The 27,909-nt window shown below is 39.7% G+C and overlaps 2 protein-coding genes across 2 annotated transcripts; one reads left to right on the forward strand and one right to left on the reverse strand.

Moving 5' to 3' along the window:
- Positions 1-1,153: 1,153 nt before the first annotated feature.
- Or13a27b (olfactory receptor family 13 subfamily A member 27B) lies at positions 1,154-2,086 on the forward strand. The gene has a single exon (NM_001000238.1). It carries the CDS (start codon positions 1,154-1,156, stop codon positions 2,084-2,086), a length of 933 nt encoding a protein of 310 aa, NP_001000238.1.
- Positions 2,087-25,146: 23,060 nt separating this feature from the next.
- Positions 25,147-26,070, reverse strand: Or12j5 (olfactory receptor family 12 subfamily J member 5). The gene has a single exon (NM_001000239.1). It carries the CDS (start codon positions 26,068-26,070, stop codon positions 25,147-25,149), a length of 924 nt encoding a protein of 307 aa, NP_001000239.1.
- Between the last annotated feature and the right edge of the window lie 1,839 nt (positions 26,071-27,909).

Here is a 27,909-nt window from a genome sequence, read left to right on the forward strand (position 1 = left end):
AGTCCTTAGGTGATAGAGGAGAAAAAGGGAAATTTTGGAAATGAAAAGAAGTAAAAAATTATGAAACAGCTGAAGACACAGAACATGAATTATTATGTTTAGAAATCTACAGTTTCAGAGTTTGAGGACTGGATGAGCTCACTTCAGTGTGTAGAACTCACACTTACAACTCTTAAAATGGCCAGGAACCTGTGGCTAGATAGATGGTAAGTCATAGATGAAAACTAATGACTGTTTTTCTACTAAAGGGAAATAGGGTTAACATGATTCCTAAATGTTTGTTGCTATCTTGTTGGACGAGAGAGGTAAGAGAAACTGTGCTTTATAAACTAAGCAGCCTGACACACTAGGGAGGTGATGCTAAGTTTCTATTCATGGCCATTGAAAGCACACGGGACCATCTGTAGATAATGGGAATGATTTTAGTTGTGGGTATGTTGACATTGATGTTATTATGGTTTGTTGAGATAGAAAGTCACAGAGGTGCATTATATCTATAGGCTAAGGTTTTGAGAAATGCTCTCTGGGTTGATAGGTTTGAAGTCTGTTAGAGTCAGGACAGTTTCAACCACAGGAAAATTCAAAAGATTATAGTAAATAAAATGCAGAAAATGCATGCCTGCTTGGCCCTAGAGATGTCAACTACAAAGTTGAAATGGGTGGAAGACTCCCTGCTCCAAAGATGAGAGGAAGAAGGTGACTGAGAAGCCAGTAGACCAGGTAAGCACAAGAGTGTGTGCCCACACAAAACTTGCCATCAATGGAAAATACATGCTGTGATTAGGGAGAGATACAGCATTGATTCCAACACTGTCAACAGAGAACAGTATTTTCATGTAATAAAGAAAGAAAGTAAAGGCAGGTACTGAGTGAGGGAGGCTGTACTCATTCCACAAGGAGGGAAAGACATTACTTTTGATTCTACAAGGTGAAAGTTGCTAGGTGGGCAACTAAAACTAAAAAAAGTATGTTTTTTCAGATGTGTGATACAAATAATAAGAAAAATGTGTGTCTATGAAGGAAATACATCCACTTCTTCTCTTTCTGGCAACAGAGAAGTTTGAGATAATCTTATTTGGAAACCAGATTTTGAAGTGGCGAGCTGTGCCAGAAGCTAAAAGACATATAAGGGGACCCGATAGTTTCCATGAGGATGTTGAGTCCCAACCAGACAGTGGTTACAGAGTTTGTGCTGCAGGGGTTCTCAGAGCACCCTGGTCTAAGACTGTTCCTGACAGGCTGCTTCCTATCTCTCTATACAATGGCTCTAATGGGCAACATTGTGATCATTGCTTTGGTCACCTTTAGCACTGGGCTCCACAGACCCATGTACTTTTTCCTGTGCAACCTGGCTACCATGGATATTATGTGCATGTCCTCTGTGATTCCCAAAGCCCTGGTTGGTCTACTGTCTGAGGAAAACACCATCTCCTTCAAGGGATGTATGGCCCAACTCTTCTTCCTTGTGTGGTCTGCATCGTCTGAGCTGCTGCTGCTCACAGTTATGGCCTATGACCGTTATGTGGCCATCTGCTGTCCCCTCCACTACAGCTCTAGGATGAGCCCACAGCTGTGTGGGATACTGGCCATGGGTGTATGGTCCGTCTGCGCACTGAATGCATCTATCAACACTGGTCTGATGACACAGCTGACATTCTGTGGCCCTAAGGTCATCATCCACTTCTTCTGTGAGATACCCCCACTCCTCCTGCTCTCCTGTAGCCCCACATATGTTAATAGCATTATGACTCTTGTGGCAGATGCCTTTTATGGAGGCATCAATTTTGTTCTAACATTGTTATCCTATGGCTACATCATTGCCAGTATCCTGCGCATGCGTTCTGCTGAGGGCAAGAGGAAGGCATTTTCTACCTGCTCATCCCACCTCATTGTAGTCTCTGTGTACTATTCATCTGTGTTCTGTGCCTATATCAGTCCTGCTTCCAGCTACAGCCCAGAAAGAAGCAAGGTTTCCTCGGTGCTGTACTCACTCCTCAGCCCAACCCTAAACCCCCTTATCTATACACTGAGGAACAAGGATGTCAAGATTGCCCTAGGCAAACTCTTGCCATCTTTCTCCCATTAAGTGGAGATGTACATTCTGTTCTCCTGGCTTGGGCTGTTCCTAAACATGTTTTCTGAGAGCAGCTACATAGAAGGGTTGTATCTACTGTTGCTTTAGAAAACTATTCTCTGATTCAAGGTCTGGACATTTTCACTTACTGCAACCTCCAGAGCAACAAAATTCTTCAGATGTAAAATATGAAAAAAGCAACAAGGATTTTTTCTGACAAGCACAAACCATTTCAAAAGTCAAGTTTATCTAAATGAAAATTCTACATAACAGGACTACAAAAGTTTTTAGTGGGTGACGTGGTGATTTATGTAAAACAAAGTGTTTTTAACCAATGCCACCATGTAAACAACATAGGACTTTATTCTAGGACTATGGCTAATAAATATATACTTTATAAAGGAATTTGTAGGGTGGAATGGACACAGTATCTTGAGAAGTCCAAAGTTTAGTGACTCAGTTTCACCATTTCATAGCTTCCTACTAAGCCGTGGCAGTCAAAGCTGGCATGGAGAAAGAGGTAATCTATGGAGCAGAGATAGAATTTATGTTTCAAAGATTTATTCACATATGTGAGTCCAACTTGCTTAAGAAAATGATGACAATCAAATATTGGAAAGATTATATTTTTCCAACAAGTAGCTTTGGGAAAACTAAATGAATGTTCACTGGGAGCCTGCCTGGCCTGGAATGGGTCGAAGTGGAACACAGAGTTGGGCTCAGTCTCTGGCTGTTCTAACTCTTTGACAATACTGAATGCTTGTTGATAATTTCTAACAAGTCATAACAACTTTCTTGCTCATTCTGAGGGTTAAAAATTGCCTACTTAGATGATTGATACCTGTAGCTTAATAGCAGTGGAGGTGGGGAAGATTAAATAAAGTCACATTTGTTTTATCTCCACAGGAACTGCTCAGCTAAAATTCTCAGGTTCTCCTTTCCCCCTTTTCTCTCAACACTTGGACATTTTTCAGAATACATGATCACATGGTAAAAAGTTCACCACAAGTTTATGCATAAATTAAAACCATAGATTGAATAAGTTTACAGCATAGAATGTTTACATGCATATCCATTAAGAGTAATTATCTAGCTAAACATTTATTTTCTGTCACAAGCTCACAGGTCTATTGAAAGTTATAAACCATAATTTTTGTGTCTTAGTTACTCCTGCAGTTTTATATAGATAAACTCAGTCAACTTTTTTTAAATCTTCTGTCCTTGCACCTATAGTAAATCATTACTTCCCTTTTTATGACCTTTCCTTAATTTTTTACATAAATATTTTATTGGATATTTTTATTTACATTTCAAATGCTGTCCCCTTTCCCAGTTTCCTGTCCATAAACCTTCTATCCCATCCTCTCCCCCTTCTTGTATGAGGGTGTTCCTCCTACCCATCCAACCAACCCTTCCCACCTTCCTGCTCTGACATTCCCTTACACTGAGGGATCGAGCCTTGACAGGACCAAGGGCTTCTCCTCCTACTGGTGTCTAACAATGCCATCCTCTGCTACATATGCAGCTGGAGTTCTTGTCATCCAGACATAACACTTGCTTGGTTAGAGTCACACCAAGGTATTTTATATTATTTGTGACTATTGTGAAGGGTGTCATTTCTCTCATTTCTTTCTCAACCTGTTTATCCTTTGAGTAGAGTAAGGCTACTGAATTGTTTGTATTAGTTTTATATCTATCCACTCTGCTTAAGTTATTTATCAGGTTTAGGAGTTCTCTGATGGAATTGTTGAGGTCACTTAACTATACTATCAGATCATCTGCAAATAGTGATATTTTGACTTCTTCCTTTCCAATTTCGTATCCCTTTGACCTCCTTTTGTTTTCTGATTGCTCTGGCTAGGATTCAAGTACTATATTGAATAAGTAGGGAGAGAGTGGGCAGCCTTGTCTAGTTCCTGGTTTGAATGGGGCTGCTTCAAGTTTCTCTCCATTTAGTTTGATGTTGGCTACTAGTTTACTGTATATTGCTTTTACTATGTTTATGTAAATTTTGAATTCCTGATCTTTTTAAGACTTTTAAATGAAGGGGTGTTTAATTTTGTCAAATGTTTCCTCAGCATCTAATGAAATATCATGTGTTTTTTTTCTATGAGTTTGTTTATATAGTGGAGTACATTGATGGATTCCATTTATTGAACCGTCCCTGCATCCCTGGGATGAAGCCTACTTGATCATGATGGATGATCATTTTGATGTGTTCTTGGATTTGTTTGGAAGAATTTTTTTGAGGATTTTTGCATTGATATTCATAAGTTGGTCTGAAGTTTCCTTTTTTGTCCATTCTTGGTGTGGTTTAGGTGCTCTAAGTTATTAATGCCTACTTTCCATCTCAGATGCAAATGACTCATGACATTGGAAGACTGGAAGAGCTCTCATTGCAAGTTTGATATCAAAAAGACTTATTATAAAAGTCCTATTATAAAAGATCTTAAAAATTACAAATATAATTTTAGGACCTCTTATAGGATCACCATTAAGAATTAAGAAATTATTTATTTGTCTATAGCATCACACAAGACAGTACATCTTCATTGTTCTGCAGAAATCTGCTCAAAAGGGTGGGAAAATATCTAGTGATTGTTATATAAATTTAATTATAACATGAAAGTCTTATTAATAGCACGAATCTTTCCTCTCATGTAAGCTCCTCAGCCTTGCTTAAAGAAGTGATTCTGTCATAACTTTAGAGTCCATAGTTGAACCATTTCAGGAAGATGACCTGCTAGTTTATCGCTTCTCCTATGTGAAGCAAATGGAACACTCACCAGACAGAAAACCTGGTAAGGTCAAGCAGATTAAGGAAATTCAGCAATCCTCATAATTCAAAACAGTAGACATTTGAATCCACTCTCAACCAGTTTCCTATCCTGGAGCATGTGACCACAACATACCACTAAGAAGACCATGATAACTGGTCACGTAGCATAGAAACCCAGAGTTCTCATGTTAATAAGGTTTCTAGATGCACCTTGAGAGTTTAGCCAATAAGGTTCCCTTCTCAGACATCCTTCCTGCCACAAATAAACCATTTGGACAAGCAAGCACTGTCTCCTTCATTAAAGAGCACCGGGTGGTAGGAGGGAGAGCCTTCATCATATATAGCCACACCTAAGTGTCCCACAGAAGGTTCCTCTGCATCCCTGGCAATCACCCTGAGCTAAGCTGGATTCTGCACCCCCCACTGCTTGGGCTCATCTCAAGCCTGCCCCTCTTCTCAACTCTGTGAGGTTCCCAGTGGTTTTTGCATACCCAGGAATTTGAGAACCACAGCCTCTGCATCTGCCTTTGCCCTTGACATTTCTCACCCAGAGAAACATGGGATTTGGCCCCTATCTTAGGATGGGTTTTACCTCCCAAGCAGCATCCTGACACTCTAGTTGTGGGGCAGAAACACAGAATCACTCTTCTAGATGGCCCCTGGCAAATGTCTACTTGTCAAGAGCAAAGTAGAAGTCTTACATCACATTATAAATAAAAATCATCAAAAAAGAGAAAATAGACAAAAATGCTAGGATACATTATATTCATACATCATATTCTTTCTCCTTCCTCACAATTCCTTCCAGAGCCCACCTACCTACTTACCTACCCACCCGATCAGGTCTCTGTCTCTCTGTGCTTCTGTCTCTCTCTTTCCATTTCTCTCTCTCTCAAAGTACAAAACTACAAGGAATTCAAACAGATAAAGACCAAAAAGATGTACCAAAACAAATAAAATATCACACATACACACACAATGAAGTCCATTTTGCATTGACCAATTACTTCTGGGTAGACTCATAAAAGTCTCTGAGAACAGAAATAAAGTAGGAAGGGCGTAAAGAGGAATGGGAAGTGTATTGGCAACCTCTGCTAACATATTCATAGAAAGAGAACTACATGGAAAAAAGTCAGAATATCTAGCAAGTGTTGCCAAAAGAATTCTGTACCTTTTTCAGACTAAATCCATTCTTCATCAACTTACTTCCTTATTCATCTTAAATGGTGTACCACACCAGGACTTGTTAATCAAATCAAATCAGGTATGTTGTATTAATTAGTTTTTTTGTCCTTAGGACCAAAATATCTTTTCAAAACACTTTTTTCTTTCTCTTGGTTTTGGAAACTTCAGTTCATAGCCACTTGGACTATTTGTTTTGGCCTATAATGAGGCAAGGCCTCATGACAGTAGAAGTATATGGCAGAAAAGATTCCTCTTACTATAGCAGCCCAGAACACATAAAAAAGAAGACATCTGTGCTCAATTGACTTTCTCCTTTTACCTTTAGCCAGTCCTTGACTAGCTGCTTTCTAGTCCCCAATCCTTGAGGTGGTGCTGCCTTCATAGAATGGATCACCTATTGCAGTGAATCCTTTCTAAAAACACTCTGATGTGCATGGGAAGAGGTGTCTCTCTGATCTCCTAGGTAATTTTTAATTTAGTTGTGGTGACAATAAAGAGTAACATCTGTGAATCTTTTACCTGGGTCTTTTCATCTGTTGGTTTCTTTGACACTATTTGCTTCGTTGTTAAGTCATGTTTTGTACCATTTCTTCTTTTATTCATCTCATGACTATAACCTATAGAACAACTGATAACTATCCAAACACTAAGTATACAAATAGTTCTAAATACATATACATGTGCATATCTCATAAATACATCATTTGGAAATTCTCATCATGGTGGTAAAATGGCTAAAAAAAACCTCCATTTTGTGCTAGGCATCCATCCTGGCACCTAATAGCCATTTGTCTCTGACTCAGGTTCCTAGAAGATAAGTTTCAATATCTCTGACTCCTCGATCCCTACTCAGAAATCTACAATTGTAATCATCTGTTTGTTATCATGGTTTACTGATAAATTTTGGCTTCTGTAACTGCTTATGCAGATGTCCAAGGACTATTTTAAGGTCTCTGTGATCGCTTAATCTTTGTAGAACTGAGCAGCTCTTTTGCTTCTGTCACTTGCCTGTACAGATATTCAATGACTTCTTGTGGTTTTTAGCTTTAAAAGCCTTTCATTCACCTGCCTCTAGGCTGTGTGTCTCTGGTTTGGGTTAGAGACTGAGACCCTGATAGCAGTTTTAATAAATTTGGCTAATTTATAATCTGAATTGAGTGGGTAGCCCTTTTTCCTGCAGTATTAGATTCCATAATAGTGGGATATGCCTTTATGGCATGTTAATATTATCTACAACATCCAATATGGTATAGCAATGACCCTAAAGTTAAGTAGTATCTATCTACAAATCCACTTTGAGAATGGGCATTAGAATGAAAACTTCAGCATGAAGAGATTGAACACACTTGAGAACATACAAGGGATAAATGATCTCACAGTACAAATCAAAACAGGTGGGGAAACTCATGCAAGAAAGATAAGCAGGATTGAAACCTCTGTTCATTAATAACTCTCACCATCAATCAATAGTCTCAATGATCCCCCCCAAAGAGACACAGGCTAATTGATCATATTTGAAAACAGAATCCATCCTTTTTCTCCATAAAGAAACACATTTTAATATCAAAAATAGATACCACTTCTCATTAAGAGGATAACAAGAGTTATTGCAATCAAATGTAACTAAGACTCAAGCTGGGCTAGCCATTTTAATATCTGACAAAATAGATTCAAACCAAAACTAATTAGAAGGCATGTTGAAGGACAATATGTGTCCACTGAGAGAAAAAATCTAACAAGAAGATATTGCAATTCTAAACATTTGTGTACCAAGGGCAAGGGCACCCATGTTAGTACAAGAAACCGCACTGTAACTACAATCACACATTGACTCTTGAACAGTAATACCCACTAAATTAAATATCCAACTCTCTAATAGACAGGTCATTTATACTAAAATTAAACAGAAGTGCTGGAGCTAAATGATATTATGAATCACATCAACCTAGCAGATATTTATAAAACATTTCACATAAACAAGAATCAATAATACCCTTTTCTCAGAAGCTCATGAAACTTTCTCCAAAATTGGCCACATATTCAGATATAAAGCACATTTCAACAGGTACAAGAACACTGAAAGATACTCAGCATCCTTTCTGATCACTGTGGATTAAAGCTGAATGTCAACAGCAACAGCAACAACATAAAGGAACAAACTCATGGAAAATGAATAACTCAATACTGATGAAAATTGGGTCAAGACAGAAATTAAGATGAACATTTAAAAGTGTTAAGAATTGAATGAAAATGAGAACTCAACCTGACCAAGCCTATGGGACACAATAAAGGAAGAATCAAAGGTAAGTGTATAGCACTAATCACCTACATCAAAAAAATGGAGAGATCTCCTACTACCAACTTAAAGGCAAACAGAGAGTGAAAGCCCTATAGCTAAAAGAAAATAATAACACGCAAAGGGAGTACATGACAATAAATAATCAAAATCAAACTTAGGGCTGAAATCAATGAAATGAAACAAAAACTGCAAAGAATCAATGAAACAAAGACTTGAATCTTAAAGGAAAATCAACTATTAATAAACCCTTCACAAATATGACTAAAAGGTGGAGGTAGAAGATCAAACTTAGTAAACTTAGAGACTAGAAAAGGACAAACAACAAAATCCAGATAATCATAACAACATACTTTTAAAAATGTGTACCCACAAAACCTGGAAAATATAAAAAAATAATTATTTTCTTGATATATGTCATCTACCAAAGCTAAAGCAAGATCAGATGAGGATCGTTCTATAAAGCCACAGTTATGCTGATACCTAAACCACATAAAGAACCAACAAAACAAGAGAACTTTAGACCAGTTTTGCTTATGAATATCGATCAATAAGATCCTCACAAACAAAATCCAAGAACACATCAAAACGATCATTCACCATGATCAAGTCGGCTTCATCCCAGGGATGCTGAAATGGTTCAATATACAAAAATCCATCAACATAATCCACTATAAAAGCAAACACAAAGAAAAAACCCACACAATCACCTCATTAGATGCAGAAAAATCATTTAACAAAATATAGCACTCCTTCATGTTAAAAGTCTTGGAAAGACCAGGAATTCAAAGCCCATACATAAACATAGTAAAAGTAATATACAGCAAACCAGTAGTCAACATCAAACTAAATAGAGAGAAATTTGAAGCAATCCCACAAAAATCAGGGAAAATACAAAGCTGCACACTCTCTTCCTATCTATGAAATATAGTACTCAAAGTTCAAGCCAGAGTGATTAGACAGTAAAAAGGAGGTCTAAGGAATCCAAATTGGAAAGGCAGAAATCAAAATATCATTATTTGCAGATGATATGATAGTATATTTAAGTGACCCCAAAAATGACACTAGAAAACTCCTAAACCTGATAACTTCAGCAAATTGGCTGGATATAAAATTTAACAAATCAGTAGCCTTCCTCTACTCAAAGGATAAACAGGTTGAGAATGAAATTAGGGAAACCACACCCTTCACAATAGTCACAGATAACATAAAATATCTTGGTGTGACTCTAATGAAGCAAGTGAAAGATCTTATGACAAGAACTTCAAGTCTCTGAAGAAATTCAAGAAGACTTCAGTAGATGGAAAGATCTCCCATGCCCATGGATCAGCTAGACAAACAGTAAAAATGGCCATCTTACCAAAAGCAATATACAGATTCAATGCAATTCCCATCAAAATTACAACTAAATTCTTCATATAGAAAGAGCAATTCTCAAATTCATTTGGAATTACAAAAATAAACAACAAAAGACAAAAAACAAAACAAACAAACAAAAAAGCAGGATAGCAAAAACTATTCTTAACAGTAAGAGAACTTCTGGAAGAACCCCATCCCTGACTTCAAGCTCTACTACACAGCAATAGTCATAAAAAATGCATGGTATCATTACAGAGACAGGCAGATCAATGGACTAGAACAAAAGACCCAGAAATGTTTACCAACCCTATATACAAGAGAGGCCTAACATCCAATATATATTTAAGAACTCAAGAAGTTAGACTCCAGATAATGAAATAACTCTGTTAAAAGGATACAGAGCTCAATAAAAAATTCTCAACTGGGTATTTAGCGGGAGTCCCAAACCTGCGGATCCCTGCCCACAGCAGCTCTCTGCTCCCAAACACCGAGGGAGAGAGCCCTCACCACCTGGTCAGGTGGGCACTCCTGAGACTGCAGAGCGGAAGAGACCACCAACATTGCCCACCCATGCTCACATCCCTGGCCCAAGAGGAAACTGTATACTGCCTCTGGGTTCCCTTGGATAAGGGCACAGGAGCAGCGGGTTCCCTGCGTTTGAGACACCACCGGAACCTGAAGGGACGGACCGGATAAACAGTTCTCTGCACCCAAATTCCGTGGGAGAGAGAGCTAAACCTTCAGAGAGGCAGACACGCCTGGGAAACCAGAAGAGAATGCACTCTGCACACATTACTGATTCCAGAGGAAAACACCAAACGCCATCTGGAACCCTGGTGGACAGAAGCTCTAGGAAAGGGCGGGGCAGATATTCCTGGATGCGGCCACTGCAGAGAGCTCGTAGGCAGCACCCAACAAGCAAACTTGAGCCTCAGGACCACCGGTAAGACCAACTTTTCTGCTGCAAGCGACCTGCCTGGTGAACTCAAGACACAGGAACACAGGAACAGCTGAAGACCTGTAGATAGGAAAAACTACATGCCCGAAAGCAGAACACTCTGTCCCCATAGCTGGCTGAAAGAAAACAGGAAAAGAGGTCTACAGCACTCCTGACACACAGGCTTATAGGACAGTCTAGCCACTGTCAGAAATAGCAGAACAAAGTAACACTAGAGATAATCTGATGGCGAGAGGCAAGCGCAGGAACCCAAGCAACAGAAACCAAGACTACATGCCATCATCGGAGCCCAATTCTCCCACCAAAACAAACATGGAATATCCAAACACACCAGAAAAGCAAGATCTAGTTTCAAAATCATATTAGATCATGATGCTGGAGGACGTCAAGAAAGACGTGAAGAACTCCCTTAGAGAAACACAGGAAAAGATTAATAAACAAGTAGAAGCCTACAAAAGAGGAATCACAAAAATCCCTGAAAGAATTCCAGGAAAAGATAATGTAAAGCGGAAAAAGCTACTGGTCCAAAACATACAGGAAATCCAAGACACAATGAGAAGATCAAACCTAAGGATAATAGGTATAGAAGAGAGTGAAGACTCCCAGCTCAAAGGACCAGTAAATATCTTCAACAAAATCATAGAAGAAAACTTCCCTAACCTAAAGAAAGAGATACCCATAAGAATACAAGAAGCCTACAGAACTCCAAATAGATTGGACCAGAAAAGAAACTCCTCCCGTCACATAATAGTCAAAACACCAAACGCACAAAATATTAAAAGCAGTAAGGGAAAAAGGTCAAGTAACATATAAAGGCAGACCTATCAGAATCACACCAGACTTCTCACCAGACACTATGAAAGCCAGAAGATCCTGGACAGATGTCATACAGACCCTAAGAGAACACAAATGCCAGCTCAGGTTACTGTATCCTGCAAAGCTCTCAATTAACATAGATGGAGAAACCAAGATATTCCATGACATAACCAAATTTACACAATATCTTTCTACAAATCCAGCACTACAAAGGATAATAAATGGTAAAGCCCAACATAAGGAGGCAAGCTATACCCTAGAAAAAGCAAGAAATGAATTGTCTTGGCAACAAAACAAAGAGAAGAAAAGCACATAAACATACACTTACATCCAAATACGAATATAACAGGAAGCAATAATCACTATTGTTTAATATCTCTCAACATCAATGGCCTCAACTCCCCAATAAAAAGACATAGATTAACAAACTGGATACGCAACGAGGACTCTGCATTCTGCTGCCTACAGGAAACACATCTCAGAGACAAAGACAGATACTACCTCAGAGTGAAAGGCTGGAAAACAACTTTCCAAGCAAATGGTTGGAAGAAGCAAGCTGGAGTAGCCATTCTAATATCAAATAAAATCAATTTTCAACTAAAATTCATCAAAAAAGATAAGGAAGGACACTTCATATTCATCAAAGGAAAAAATCCACCAAGATGAACTCTCAATCCTAAATATCTATGCCCCAAATACAAGGGCACCTACATACGTAAAAGAAACCTTACTAAAGCTCAAAACACACATTGCACCTGACACAATAATAGTAGGAGATTTCAGCACCCTACTCTCATCAATGGACAGATCATGGAAACAGAAATTAAACAGAGACGTAGACAGACTAAGAGAAGTCATGAGCCAAATGGACTTAAGAGATATTTATAGAACATTCTATCGTAAAGCAAAAGGATATACCTTCTTCTCAGCTCCTCTTGGTAATTTCTCCAAAATTGACCATATAATGGGTCAAAAAACGGGCCTCAGCAGGTACAGAAAGATAGAAATAATCCCATGCGTGCTATCAGACCACCATGGCCTAAAGCTGGTCTTCAATAACAATAAGGGAAGAATGCCCACATATACGTGGAAATTGAACAATGCTCTACTCAATGATAACCTGGTCAAGGAAGAAATAAAGAAAGAAATTAAAGACTTTTTAGAATTTAATGAAAATGAAGGTACAACATACCCAAACTTATGGGACACAATGAAAGCTGTGCTAAGAGGAAAACTCATAGTGCTGAGTGCCTGCAGAAAGAAACAGGAAAGAGCATATGTCAACAACTTGACAACACACCTAAAAGCTCTAGAACAAAAAGAAGCAAATACACCCAGGAGGAATAGAAGGCAGGAAATAATCTAACTCAGAGCTGAAATCAACCAAGTAGAAAAGAAAAGGACCGTACAAAGAATCAACAGAACCAAAAGTTGGTTCTTTGAGAAAATCAACAAGATAGATAAACCCTTAGCCAGACTAACTAAAGGACACAGAGAGTGTGTCCAAATTAACAAAATCAGAAATGAAAAGGGAGACATAACTACAGATTCAGAGGAAATTCAAAAAATCATCAGATCTTACTAAAAAAGCCTATATTCAACAAAACTTGAAAATCTGCAGGAAATGGACAATTTCCTAGACAGATACCAGGTACCGAAGTTAAATCAGGAACAGATAAACCAGTTAAACAACCCCATAACTCCTAAGGAAATAGAAGCAGTCATTAAAGGTCTCCCAACCAATAGAGCCTAGATGCAGATGGGTTTAGTGCAAAATTCTATCAGACCTTCATAGAAGACCTCATACCAATATTATCCAAACTATTCCACAAAATTGAAACAGATGGAGCACTACCAAATTCCTTCTATGAAGCCACAATTACTCTTATACCTAAACCACACAAAGACCCAACAAAGAAAGAGAACTTCAGACCAATTTCCCTTATGAATATCGATGCAAAAATACTCAAGAAAATTCTGGAAAACCGAATCCAAGAGCACATCAAAACAATCATCCACCATGATCAAGTAGGCTTCATCGCAGGCATGCAGTGATAGTTTAATATATGGAAAACTGTCAACGTGATCCATTATATAAAAAAAACTGAAAGATGAAAACCACATGATCATTTCATTACATGCTGAGAAAGCATTTGACAAAATTCAACACCCCTTCATGATAAAAGTCCTGGAAAGAATAGGAATTCAAGACCCATACCTAAACATAGTAAAAGCCATATACAGCAAACCAGTAGCCAATATAAAACTAAATGAAGAGAAACTTGAAGCAATCCCACTAAAATCAGGGACTAGACAAGGCTGCCCACTCTCTCCGTACTTATTCAATATAGTTCTTGAAGTTCTAGCCAGAGCATTCAGAAAACAAAAGAGGTCAAGTGGATACAGATCAGAAACGAAGAAGTCAAAATATCACTATTTGCAGGTGATATGATAGTATATTTAAGTGATCCCAAACGTTCCACCAGAGAACAACTAAAGCTGATAAACAACTTCAGCAAAGACGCTGGGTATAAAATTAACTCAAATAAATCAGTAGCCTTCCTCTGCACAAAAGAGAAACAAGCCGAGAAAGAAATTAGGGAAACGACACCCTTCATATTAGTCCCCAATAATATAAAGTACTTCGGTGTGATTTTAACCAAGCAAGTAAAAGATCTGTACAATAAGAACTTCAAGACTCTGAAGAAAGAAATTGAAGAAGACCTCAGAAGATGGAAAGATCCCCCATGCTCATGGATTGGCATGATTAATATAGTAAAAATGGCCATTTTACCAAAAGCGATCTACAGATTCAATGCAATCAATCCCCATCAAAATACCAATCCAATTCTTCAAAGAGTTAGACAGAACAATTTGCAAATTCATCTGGAATAACAAAAAACCCAGGATAGCTAAAACTATCCTCAACAATAAAAGGACTTCAGGGGGAATCACTATTCCTGAACTCAAGCAGTATTACAGAGCAATAGTGATAAAAACTGCATGGTATTGGTACAGAGACAGACAGATAGATCAATGGAACAGAATTGAAGACCCAGAAATGAACCCACACACCTATGGGCATTTGATTTTTGACAAAGGAGCCAAAACCATCAAATGGAAAAAACATAGCATTTTCAGCAAATGGTGCTGGTTCAACTGGAGGTCAACATGTAGAAGAATGCAGATCGATCCATGCTTATCACCCTGTACAAAGCTTAAGTCCAAGTGGATCAAGGACCTCCACATCAAACCAGATACACTCAAACTAATAGAAGAAAAACTAGGGAAGCATCTGGAACACATGGGCCCTGGAAAAAATTTCCTGAACAAAACACCAATGGCTTATGCTCTAAGATCAAGAATCGACAAATGGGATCTCATAAAACTGCAAAGCTTCTGTAAGGCAAAGGACACTGTGGTTAGGACAAAACGGCAACCAACAGACTGGGAAAAGATCTTTACCAATCCTACAACAGATAGAGGCCTTATATCCAAAATATACAAAGAACTCAAGAAGTTAGACCACAGGGAGACAAATAACCCTATTAAAAATGGGGTTCAGAGCTAAACAAAGAATTCACAGCTGAGGAATGCCGAATGGCTGAGAAACACCTAAAGAAATGTTCAACATCTCTAGTCATAAGGGAAATGCAAATCAAAACAACCCTGAGATTTCACCTCACACCAGTCAGAATGGCTAAGATCAAAAACTCAGGTGACAGCAAATGCTGGCGAGGATGCGGAGAAAGAGGAACACTCCTCCATTGTTGGTGGGATTGCAGACTGGTACAACCATTCTGGAAATCAGTCTGGAGGTTCCTCAGAAAATTGGACATTGATCTGCCTGAGGATCCAGCTATACCTCTCTTGGGCATATACCCAAAAGATGCCCCAACATGTAAAAAAGACACGTGCTCAACTATGTTCATAGCAGCCTTATTTATAATAGCCAGAAAATGGAAAGAACACAGATGCCCTTCAACAGAGGAATGGATACAGAAAATATGGTACATCTACACAATGGAATATTACTCAGCTATCAAAAACAATGACTTTATGAAATTTGTAGGCAAATGGTTGGAACTGGAAAATATCATCCTGATTGAGGTAACCCAATCACAGCAAAACACACATGGTATGTACTCATTGACATGTGGCTATTAGCCCAAATGCTTGAATTACCCTAGATGCCTAGAACAAATGAAACTCAAGACGGATGATCAAAATGTGAATGCTTCACTCCTTCTTTAAAAGGGGAAGAAGAATACCCTTGGCAGGGAAGAGAGAGGCAAAGATTAAAACAGACACAGAAGGAACACCCATTCAGAGCCTGCCCCACATGTGACCCATACATATACAGCCATCCAATTAGACAAGATGGATGAAGCAAAGAAGTGCAGACCGACAGGAGCCGGATGTAGATCGCTCCTGAGAGACACAGCCAGAATACAGCAAATACAGACGCGAATGCCAGCAGCAAACCACTGAACTTAGAATAGGACCCCCATTGAAGGAATCAGAGAAAGAACTGGAAGAGCTCGAAGGGGCTCGAGACCCCTTATGAACAACAATTTGAAGCAACCAGAGCTTCCAGGGACTAAGCCACTACCTAAAGACTATACATGGACTGACCCTGGACTCTGACCTCATAGGTAGCAATGAATATCCTAGTAAGAGCACCAGTGGAAGGGGAAACCCTGGGTCCTGCTAAGACTGAACCCCCAGTGAACTAGATTGTTGGGGGGAGGTCGGCAATGGGCAGAGGATGGGGAGGGGAACATCCATAAAGAAGGGGAGGGGGAGGGATTAGGGGGATGTTTGCCTGGAAACCGGGAAAGGGAATAACACTCGAAATGTAAATAAGAAATACTCAAGTTAATAGAAAAAATAAAATAAAAAATAAATTCTCAACTGCGGAACCTTGAATGATGAGAAGCAACTAAAGAAATGTTCAACATCCTTAGTCATCAGGGAAATGTGAATCAAAACAATCCTGAGATTGCACCCCATACCAGTCAAAATGGATAAAATAAAAAACTCAGGTGATAGATGCTGGCAAGAATGTGGAGAAAGAGGAACACTCTTCCATTGCTGGTGAGATTGCAAGATGGTACAACCATTCTGAAAATCAGTCTGGCGGTTCCTCAGAATATTGGACATAGTACTATCTGAGGGCCCAGTTATACCACTCCTGGTCATGTTCCCAAATGATGCTCCACCATACAACAAGAACACATGCCCCACTATGTTCATAGCAGCCTTATTTATAATAGCCAGAAGCTGGAAACAACCCAGATCTCCCTCAGCAGAATAATGGATACAGAAAATGTGATACATTTACACAATGGGGTAACTCAGCTATTAAAAGCAATGACTTCATGAAATTTGCAGGCAAATGAATGGAACTAGAAAATATCATCCTGGGTGAGGCAACCCACAAAAGAACACACATGGTATGTATTCACTGATAAGAGGATATTAGGGGAAAAATACTCACGATACAACTCACAGATCGTATGAAGCCCAAGGAAGAAGACCAAAGTGTGGATGTTTCTGTCCTACTTAGAAGGGGGAAGAAAATAATCATGGGAGGTAGAAGGAGGGAAGGACCTGGGAGAGAAAAGGACAATGAGGAAAAAAGGGGGACAGGATCCGGTATGGGAGGAAATGGGGAAGATCTACAGAGGGTCAGGAAATTGAAAGGAGATGTGTAGCAGTGGAGGATGGGGAACTTGGGGTAACCACCAGAAAGTCCCAGATACCAAGAAAGCAAATGCTCCCAGGACCTAACGGGGATGACATTAGCTGAAATACTCAACAAAGGGGAGAGAGAATCTGTACCCTATCCATATCCAGAAGACCATATCCAGAGGTTATATACAGCTCCTAGTTGAGGGCTGGGGCCACCAACCCTTCTCAAAATTTTAACCCAGAATTGCTCCTGTCTAAAGGAAATACAGGGACAAAGAACAGAGCACAGACTGAAGGAAAGGCCATCCAGAGACTGTCTCACCTAGGGATCCACCCCATTTGCAGACATCAAACCCAGATACTATTGCTGATGCCAAGAAGTACTTGATGACAGGAGCCTAATATGGCTGTCTCCTGAGAGGCTCTGCCAAGAGCCTGACAAATACAGATATGGATGCTTACAGCCACCTGTCAGACTGAGCACAGGGACCCAATGGAGGAGGTAGGGGTAGGACAGAGGAGCTAAAAGGATTTGCAACCCCATAGGAAGAACAACAATATCAACTAACTGGACCCCCCAATGCTCCTAGGGACTAAAACACCAACCAAAGAGTACCCATGGAAGGACCCATGGCTCCAGCTGTGTATGTAGCAGAGGATAGCTTTCACTGGCATCAATTGGAGGGGAAGCCCTTGGTCCTGTGAAAGCTCAATATCCCAGTGTAGGGGAATGCTAGGGCAGTGAGGCAGGAGTGAGTGAGTTGGTGGGTTGGGGATCACCCTCATAGAAGCAGGAAGTATGGGGAGTAGGATAGGGGGTTTTCAGAGGGGAACCTTGGAAGGAGGATCCTATTTGAACTGTAAATAAACAAAAGAATCAGATAAGCAATTTGCAGACTTCTACCAGCATGTTAAAAAGAATCAACACCAATATTCCTCAAATTATTCAACAAAGCAGAAATGGAAGGCACATTGCTTAATTCTTTTTACAAGGCCACATGATAGCTAAACAATACAAAAACTCAAAAGAGAAGTTGAATTATATACTAATTTCCACTATCAACATAGATATTAATTCTCAATAAAAAGTTTGCAAATTGAATCCAAGAACACATCAGAAAGGTCATCCATCTTGGTAAAGTAGGCTTTATCCCAGAAATACAGCTGTGGTACAACATGTGTAAATCAATGAATGTAATCTACCATAGAAACAGGCTGAAAGACAAAAATTACTACTTAGAGGCAGGAAATGTCTTTGACAAAATTCAGACCCTTTTTGTAATAAGAGTGCTAATGAAAGAAAGGATAAAAGGGAAAAAAACCTCAACAATGTAAAGGCGATTTTCAGCAAGCCCACTTCCAACTTCACACTAAATGAAGAGAAACTGAAAAGTATTTCCACTAGCTCAGGAACAGTACAAGGATGTTTCTTTGTATGGGGTAGTCTCTCCATAGCTATTTTATAGTACTTGAAGTCTTAGCTAGAGAAATAAGACAACTAAAGGAGATCAAGGAAAGGAATAAGTCAAAATAACTTTATTTTCAGATGATACAATTGCTTACCAAAAATACTCTTAAACTACATAAGGCCCAAGATAGTGATGGGGCCTGGCATGGGGGGGGCATCCTCTTGGAGACATGGGGGAGGAGAAATAGGATGAGGAAGTGTGGGAGGGTGGACTGGGAGGGAGGCATCAACTAGACTGTAAAACAATAAAAGAATAAAAAACTGACAAGTATCATCAATCTTTTCTAGCATTATCTTATTTTGCTTTTATTTTGGACAACAGACCCTTGAATGTAAATGATAAGGTAAACCATTTAGATTCCACAGTTCTTCTCAATTACATAAACTAACTTTTAGAAGTGTAAAACTTTATGGAAGTTCAGTAGTGTCTTTCCTGTTGCAGATAAAACACACTGTGTCAGGCAACTTTTACAAGAGTTTAATCTGGCTAATGGTTTCAGAGGAATATCGGATTACCATGAAAGTGGCACAAGTGTTAGACACGACAGCTAAAGCAGGAAGCTCAGCGCTCCTATCCTCAACCAGAAGCATGAAGCAGAGAGTGGGACTAGAAATGTGATGTGGGTGTAAACTCTCAAGGGCCACTCCCAGTGACATATTTGCTCCAGGAGAAAAGGATATCCCAAATCTTCCCTGAGGAAAACACCAACAGAAAAAGACAAATTTCTTTGACTTCAAGCTTCCATGCTTGCTTTCTGTTACATGTAATAAATCATTATGAAGAAAAACTCTGTAAGTAAGCAGATTGTAAGCATCTACATGTTTCAGCATCTAGGTTACAAAAGTGAACATTTACAGAAGAAAACGGTTGTGAGTAAATTTTTGTTTAATGATTTGTCTTAATTTTAATTATGTGATGTTAGTATGTCTTTGTGTGAGTATGTGCATGTTTGTTCCCAGGGATAGGTCCTTGGGCCTTTGTGTCTCATGAATTACAGAGAGTTATCAAAAACCTAGCTTTAGTAGTTCTGGGAATGAAATTATATTACCTGTTCCACCATGCCTCCATTTATGTTTAAGTTTATATTATTTCATGGTTCATATATTCCTTCTGTGGCTCTTTTATCATCTTCTTTTGTGCTGTCATTTGATGGTAGGTATTTTTCTGCTGAAATGTATAGAATGAAATGCCCATCATGTAAGTGAGCCACTGTTTAGTTAATATCAGCATTGTATGATCTTGCTATGTACATAAGCGTATCTAAGAAAGGGTAAGGGATTGTGCCTGATCTTATATTCCATATTTTCAGAAAATCTCTTGAGATTTGTTATCCAGATTGGCTAGGATGTCAGTAATTAGTCAGGACTACTTGTCAGCCTCTTGTGTAGAAGTCCTATGATAGAAGATGGACTCTGCAATGTGTCCTGTTTGTCAATGTACTTTTAACAATGTTAATGTTAAAATGCTTAATAGAAGAGAATATTGAAGGAATCAGAGAAAGAACTGGAAGAGCTTGAAGGTGCTCGAGACCCCAAAAGTACAACAATGTCAAGCAACCAGAGCTTCCAGGGACTAAGCCACTACCTAAAGACTATACATGGACTGACCCTGGACTCTGTCCCCATAGGTAGCAATGAATATCCTAGTAAGAGCACCAGTGGAAGGGGAAGCCCTGTGTCCTGCTAAGACTGAACCCCCAGTGAACTAGACTATGCGGGGAGGGTGGCAATGGGGGGAGGTTTGGGAGGGGAACACCCACAAGGAAGGGGAGGGGGGAGGGTGATGTCTGTTCGGAAACCGGGAAAGGGAATAACACTTGAAATGTATATAAGAAATACTCAAGATAATAAAAAAAATAAAATAAAATAAAGAATTATAAAAAAAAGAAACATTAAATTCCTCATGTGTGTATCCAAAGCAATTTTTCATCTATTTGGAATTTATGTAATAAGAAGATGATAAGCAATTAACTGAGTAACTCATAACATAGCTTGATGGACTATGGACATGTATATATAATTGGATGTTCCACACTTCTTCATGCCTCTATTTGTTGTCTATTTCACACTTCAGTTTGAAGTACTACTTCCTAAAGGAATTGTCTGGAGGTGACAGATATTGTAACTGTACTGAGATTTATTTTTTGACGAATATTTCTGGTGAGTGTGTGTGTGTGTGTGTGTGTGTGTGTGTGTGTGTGTGTGTGTGTAATGTGATTATGTATTTATGGAGCATTGCAGATTCATGGAAACCAGAAGACAACTTTGTTGGATCATCTTTTGATCACCTTCATATTTTAATCAAGGTCAGGTTGCCAGCTTTGTACATAACAGACATTTCCCACTGGACTGTCTTATTGGTGCTCAAGTAAGATTAGTTTATACATTACCCAAGTAAACCATTTTCTCCTTTTCAGATTGTAAACAAATTTTCATCCAAGGGTAGAAGTAGTAAGGGCTAATTGAATAATAAAGCCTACTTTCAAATGAAACTGACCTACACAGTTTCTTTTCTCTTTTTGATTGTGTCAGTTTATTCTGAGGACCAAACACTTCCTCAGAACTACAAATGAATGGCAGAGTGTTGTTTCAGAGAATCAATAGGATTGTTTCTTTAAAAAAACTGTCTGAGAAAACCCTTACTTCTGATAAACACTTTCAGAAAAGTTAATTCCACAAATTAACATGCCAAAAATCAGTAAACTTACTAACTTCATATATATATATATATGCATATATATGTATATATACATGTGTGTGTGTGTGTGTGTGTGTGTGTGTGTGTGTGTGTGTATTTCACAAACAGACTGGGAGAGAAACCAGGATACAACTTCCTGAAGATCAAACTCTAATAGATGGGACCTCATCAAACTGAGAATCTTCTGTCAGGTAAAGGACACCATCAATTGGACAAATTGGCAGCCTGCAGAATGGGAAAAGATCTTCACCAACCCTACATCCAAAGAATGGCTAATATGCAAAATATATAAGGAAGTCAAGGAATTAGACACTAACACACCTAATAGTCCAATCAAAAAATGGGGTACAGGACTGGAGCAGTTAAGAGCACTGACTGCTCTTCCAGAGGTCCTGATTTCAATTCCTAGCAACCACATGGTGGCTCACAACCATCTGTGATGGGATCTGATGTCCCCTTTTGTTGTGTCTGAAGACAACAACAGTGTATTCATATACATGAAATAAATAAAATAAATCTTTTTTTAAAAAATGGGGTACAGGGCTGGAGAGATGGCTCAGAGGTTAAGAGCACTGGCTGCTCTTCCACAGGTCCTGAGTTCAATTCCCAGCAACCACATGGTGGCTCACAACCATCTGTAATGGGATCCAATATCCTCTTCTAGTGTATCTGAAAGACAGCTATGAAATAAATAAATCTTTAAAAAAATGGGGTACAGACCTAAACAGAGAATTATCAACAATGGAATCTTGAATGGCTGTGAGACACTAAAGAAATGCTTAACATCCTTAGTTTGCAGGGATACACAAATAAAAACAACTGAGAGATTCCACTATGCACCAATCAGAATGTTTAACAACAAAAACTCAGGTAACAGCACATGCTGGCGAGGATATGGAACAAGGGGAACACTCTGCCATTGCTGGCACAAACACTGTGGAAATCAATCTGGCAGTTTTTCAGAAAAATGTAAATAGTTCTATGTCAGAACACAGCTATACCACTTCTGGGCATTCACCCAAAAGAAATTCCACCATACCACAAGGACACAGACTCCAGCATATTACTCACAGCAACTTTATTCATAATATCCAGAAACTGGTAACAACACAGATGACCTCAACCAAAGAATGGATACAGAAAATGTGGTTTGTTTACACAATGAAATATTACTCAGCTTAAAAACCAAGACATCGTGAAATTTGCAGGCAAATGAATGAAATTAGAAAATATCGTACTGAGTTATGTAACACAGACCCAAAAGGACATGCATGCATAGTAAATTTGTAAGTGGTTATTAGCCATAAAGTACAGGACACCCATTCTAAAACCCACAAACCTAAACAAGCTAAATAACAAGGAGATCCCAAGCAAAGATGCTTGCATTTCACTCACAAGGGGAAATAAGATAGTCATTGGAGGCAGATGGAGAGAAGAAACTGGGTGGCAGGGGAATGGGAAAAGGGGGTCAGAATCAGGTGAGGGGAGAGACTAAGAGACAGGGCCAGGTGAGTGAATGGAAATCGGCAGTTGGCAGGGTGGGAGCATCTCTACAACATGCCAGAGACCTATGATGGGCAAGGCTCCCAGGAGTCTATGGGGGTGACTCTAGCTAAGACTCCCAGCAGTGTGGGATATGGAACCTAATGTGGCCATATTCTGTAGCCAGGCAGAACCCCCAGTGAAGGGATAATGACACCAACCCACCCATGAAATCTTTAACCCAAAATTTCTCCTGCCTACAAGAAGTAGAGATTTAAAGATGAAACAACCAATGACATGTCCAGCTTGAGAGCCATCCCATGGGCAAGAACCTATCCCTGACACTACTCATGATACTCTTTATGCTTAGAGACAAGAGCTTAGCATAACTGTCCTCTGAGAGGTTTGAACCAGCAGCTCACTGAACCAGATATAGAGACCCACAGCCAAACATTGGATAGAGCTTGCGGAGTCTTGTGGAAGAATTGGGGGAAGGATTAAGGGACCCAGATGCGATAGGAATCCCACAGGAAGGCCAACAGAGTCAACTTGCCTGGAACCTTGGTGGCTCCCAGATACTGAACCAACCAAAGAGCATATACAGGATGTCTCCTATCCCCAAACCCCTCCCACACACACACATATGTAGCAGATGTGCAGCTCAGTCTTCATGCAAAGGCTTCCCAACAACTGGAACAATGACTGTCCCTAAATCAGTTACCTGACTGTGAATTCTTTCCCCTTATCTAGGCTGCCTTGTCTGGCCTCAGCATAAAAGGATATACCTAGTCTTGCAGTATTCTAGGACTTTCAATTCTGCTGTTAATTTTCCAGTAGGAGATATCTTCAACTTTTTATTTAGCTATGTTGTGCTATGAATGTTCCTCTTAGCATTGCTTTTGTTGTGTCCTGTAATTTTGGTATATTGTGAATTCATTTTCAATGAAGCCTAACTAGTATTTAATTTATTTCCTTATTTCTGCCTTGACTGCAGTCATTCAGCAGACAAAAATGGAAGAAATTAAGCTGATTTCTCCTTCCCACCTCGTCCCATTCTTGCCTGACCACAGTGCATTTCAAACTACTAGCCACAGTAGAAATGGGGTACAGCTGCTTGGGGAATCCTATTTGGAAAATATTTACAGGTAACCATAGAGGGTCTCTCACCAATATTTTTGGAGATTAGTCTAGTCAAAATAACTATGAATACATTCATCATCACACCCACAATTAATTGACATTATCTTGTTTTTCCTTTTATTTTCCTGCATCCTGCTTACCTCATTTCTTAATCATGTATTTTGTTGTTGTTGTTTTCTATGTTTGTTGCCATCTCTTCTGTATTAGTTGCATGACTCTCTATAAAATATAGACAAACACTACATTGGATTAAATGCTCAAAATGGTCACACTAACATGAACCCATCTGATAAACTCTTTATTTCTGAGCTCCTCTTACATTAAAACAGTTCTTTCCTGTCACATGAACATTACATATTGCATGCAGTGTTGAATAATAATAACCTGTGAAGAATCGTCGTGCACACTAAACTCATTCAGCAGGAGAAATGCTCAGGTGCAAAGTAGAGTTACATTTTAGCAAACCTCTGCAATGACATTGGGCCTGAGAAGAGGCCACCATGCCAGTGTCTAATTCTAATCTGACATCTTTGGATCTTGAGACCAGACACATTTACATAGGTATCTTAGACTCCCATACCCAGCCCTAACACAGGTTTTTATGAGAGCTCCTTCATTAAAGTGTTAAGTGAGCCAAGCACCAGTGTAAACTGTAAGATAAAAATAAAAAAAGATGAAAACAGTCAAATCAAGCCAGCAATTCCTAGAGCAGGTGTGTGTGTGTGTGTGTGTGTGTGTGTGTGTGTGTGTGTGTGTGTGTGTGTGTTGGGGGAAAGGTGTCATGTTTCCTTATCTCTTTAAACATTCGCATGTGGCCAATGCCACTGAGGATCAAGAAATTTTAAGTAGGTCATTGAAACAACTATTCTCAATAGTTAAATACATTTGATTCAGTCATAGAAATATCTTAACATTTAATAACACTGAAATTATAAGCACACACTTCAATGTATGAAGTAGAAATGGTTAAAGCTTACTAAAACATTAGAAGAGTAGAAAATGGTACCACCCTGTAGATACCATGAATTTCTGAAGAAAAACGTTGGACAGCTAGCCCAGGCTATAATTTGGTCAGCTAGCCCAGGCTATAATTTGGCCTGTGTCCTCCAGAGTCAGAAGATAAGAAAAAGAAGGCTTGAGTGATCTTTTTAGCTCCTTGACAGCTGATTCTAGAGTTCTTCTCCAAGCTCAAAGTCATCAATGGGCAAATAAAAGTCTTTTAAAGGATGTTTTGAATTCTTTGTTTCTCAGAGTATAGATGAGAGGGTTCAGAGACGGGGTCACAGTGGTGTATGGAATAGCAATGAACTTGTCCAGGAGTCCAGCATTTCCTAGGGCTGGCCGGACATAAGTATATAGAGCAGTGGAATAATAAAGGGTGACCACAACCAGGTGAGCAGAGCAGGTGGAGAAGGCGCGCTTCTTGCCCTCAGCTGAGCGGATGCGCAGGATGCTGGCAATGATGAACACATAGGATGTCATGGTCAATAGGAAGTTCAGGCCTGTCAGGAACATGTCTGCAACAACAGTCATGATGTCATTGGTAAATGTGGGGCTGCAGGACAGTGTCAACACGGAGGGGATCTCACAGAAGAAGTGTGTGATGAGATTAGGACCACAGAAGGACAGTGGCAACACCAGACAAGTGAGCACCAAGGAATTGAGAGCTCCAATGAACCACACAAAGGTTGCAAGGGCCATGCAGACCCTGCCACTCATGAGGGTACCATAGTGCAGTGGCCGGCAGATTGCAAGGTAGCGGTCATAGGCCATGGCAGAAAAAAGCAGAAGCTCAGAGCCCAGTACCCAGGTGAAGATGAACATTTGTGTGAGACATCCCCCATAAGAAATGGCGTTCTCTGCCACCAGGCTCTGCAGGACTTTAGGCAAGACAGTCACAGTGCAGATCACATCCATGAGGGAAAGATTGACTAGGAAGAAGTACATGGGAGTGTGGAGGTTGGCACTGCTGTGGATGACTGTGATAATCAGGCCATTGCCAGCTATGGCTGCCACGAACAAGGCAAAGAAAAGGCAAAAGAGAACATTCTGGATCCAGGGGTCATCAATAAAGCTTTGCAGGATGAACATGGTAATAGCTGACTGGTTTCCAGAAGCCATGGAAAATGTCTCTAGTCTCACGATTGCTCAAAAACCCTTTGAAAGCTCAGGTAGCAATAAATTCTGTATAAGGAACCTGTTCTGGTAAGGAAAAAGTGGTTTAGTTTTATTCTTATGTCTCACAGACTAACAAAAATAGCAGGTCTAAGACATACACTATACAGATTCAGAGTCTGAGCGTAGGTGGACACTGAATGAAGGTTTCTAAGCAAATTGTATCATGCATGCTGCAGTCCATTTATCAAGATGGGAGAGATTTCCATGCTTGTGTGAGCCAACCAGGGTTTAGTTCCTGGAGAGAGTTTTGTCATTGTAGGGAAGATATGAGTAATTATGAAAAAAGCTGAGGAAGGGTGAAGGGGCACTCAGAATTGTTTACTCTGATGCTGGCTGCTTTTACCAGAGTATGGGGGAATAACAGAGAGAATATTAACAGGATGTCTCTCTGTAGAAAAAAAATATGTGTGGTCCTTATGACAACATGGCTTCTCATCCAGACGATAGCAATGAACCCAGAATTTCCTATCTTGGAACTCTATCCCACTAGCACATGAAGCTAGAGGATAACATTCAACATCATACCCAATTTGTAGAGAATATTGAGCTATGCTCTGAGTCCTAGGATGCCCTCTCCCTTGAGCTATAGGAACTCAGCTTGTTTCAAACCCAACTCCTGCAAGATTGCCCAGAGGCAAATCAAATAATTTCTATAGGACTTCACATTGCCTGTCACTGCCCATTATGTATCTGAAATACACAGGCCCCAAATGCTAAAAGCAGAAGAAAGAAGCCTTTTGTTGATAGGAGAAGGAGCTGTGGTCACCAAGACTAGGGTCACAGATTATGTATGTACTGGTCTCTTGCCCTTTCCCACCACCAGACTCTGTCAGTTAAGACATTGAGAATAATATGTTCTTGAGTGTGAGCAAAGTGTCAGATTGTAAGTGCAGGCTGACAATGACTGGCGACAGAACATTCCATTGTTCCCTGTCACATGGAGGGAAGGGTACGATCAAGACACTCTCATCCAGCTATCAAATCTAGCATAAAATGACATTTCAGGTTTCAGAGTAAAGCATTTAATGTATTTCCAGAGAAAAACATTCTGAAACTGAGAATATTTTAGGACATTCATCTACTGAAGCTCCCAACACACTGTACACCAGATGTGCTCTAGAAATGTTTGAGAGGAAAGGGTTATGGATGATTCTATGCGCTGGCTCTGTTCCCACCTCTCTTACAGCAAACCAAGCTCATTGTAATGATGGCATAGCCTGGGTTGGCAGTCCTCAGAAACTTCTCCTGAGGTCAAACTTCATGCTTTATTTCCAAAGGGCCTCAGAAAAGACTGCATTCATCCTGTACCCTTCCATTTGACAAAGAGTTCTACTAGTCACTAGGAAGTGGCTAGGGTGTGCACATGGTATCCCTGAACACCAGTAATAACAGACCCCATTGCCTGATTTAGCAGACAAAATGCAGGAAGCTGAGATAAACAGAAAATCAATTGTCTCAAATCCTGTCTTTGAAATTCTGATTCTAAATAGTATTTGTTGCTGATCTAAAATGCAGATTGATCTCAACTTCTATATTTTTTCTAGCCAGTGAAGTCCACCCAAGTGCATGCATCCCTCTCCTTATGTGTCTAAGAGTCCAGCAGCAATTGAGGATGACCTTGCACCCATATTCACATATCTCGGAGATGAACCACCATGTCAAACAACATGAGAATATGCTCCCTGCCCCACATTTACTTCTAATAGTTGCCCTAATGGTTGGCCTTGTTGAGGGGCCAGGAGCAACTGGTTGTCTGTGCTGTCTAGACACCCTGACAAGATA

Source organism: Rattus norvegicus, chromosome 1 (assembly GCF_036323735.1).
Source record: "Rattus norvegicus strain BN/NHsdMcwi chromosome 1, GRCr8, whole genome shotgun sequence".
Classification (NCBI taxonomy): Eukaryota; Metazoa; Chordata; class Mammalia; order Rodentia; family Muridae; genus Rattus; species Rattus norvegicus.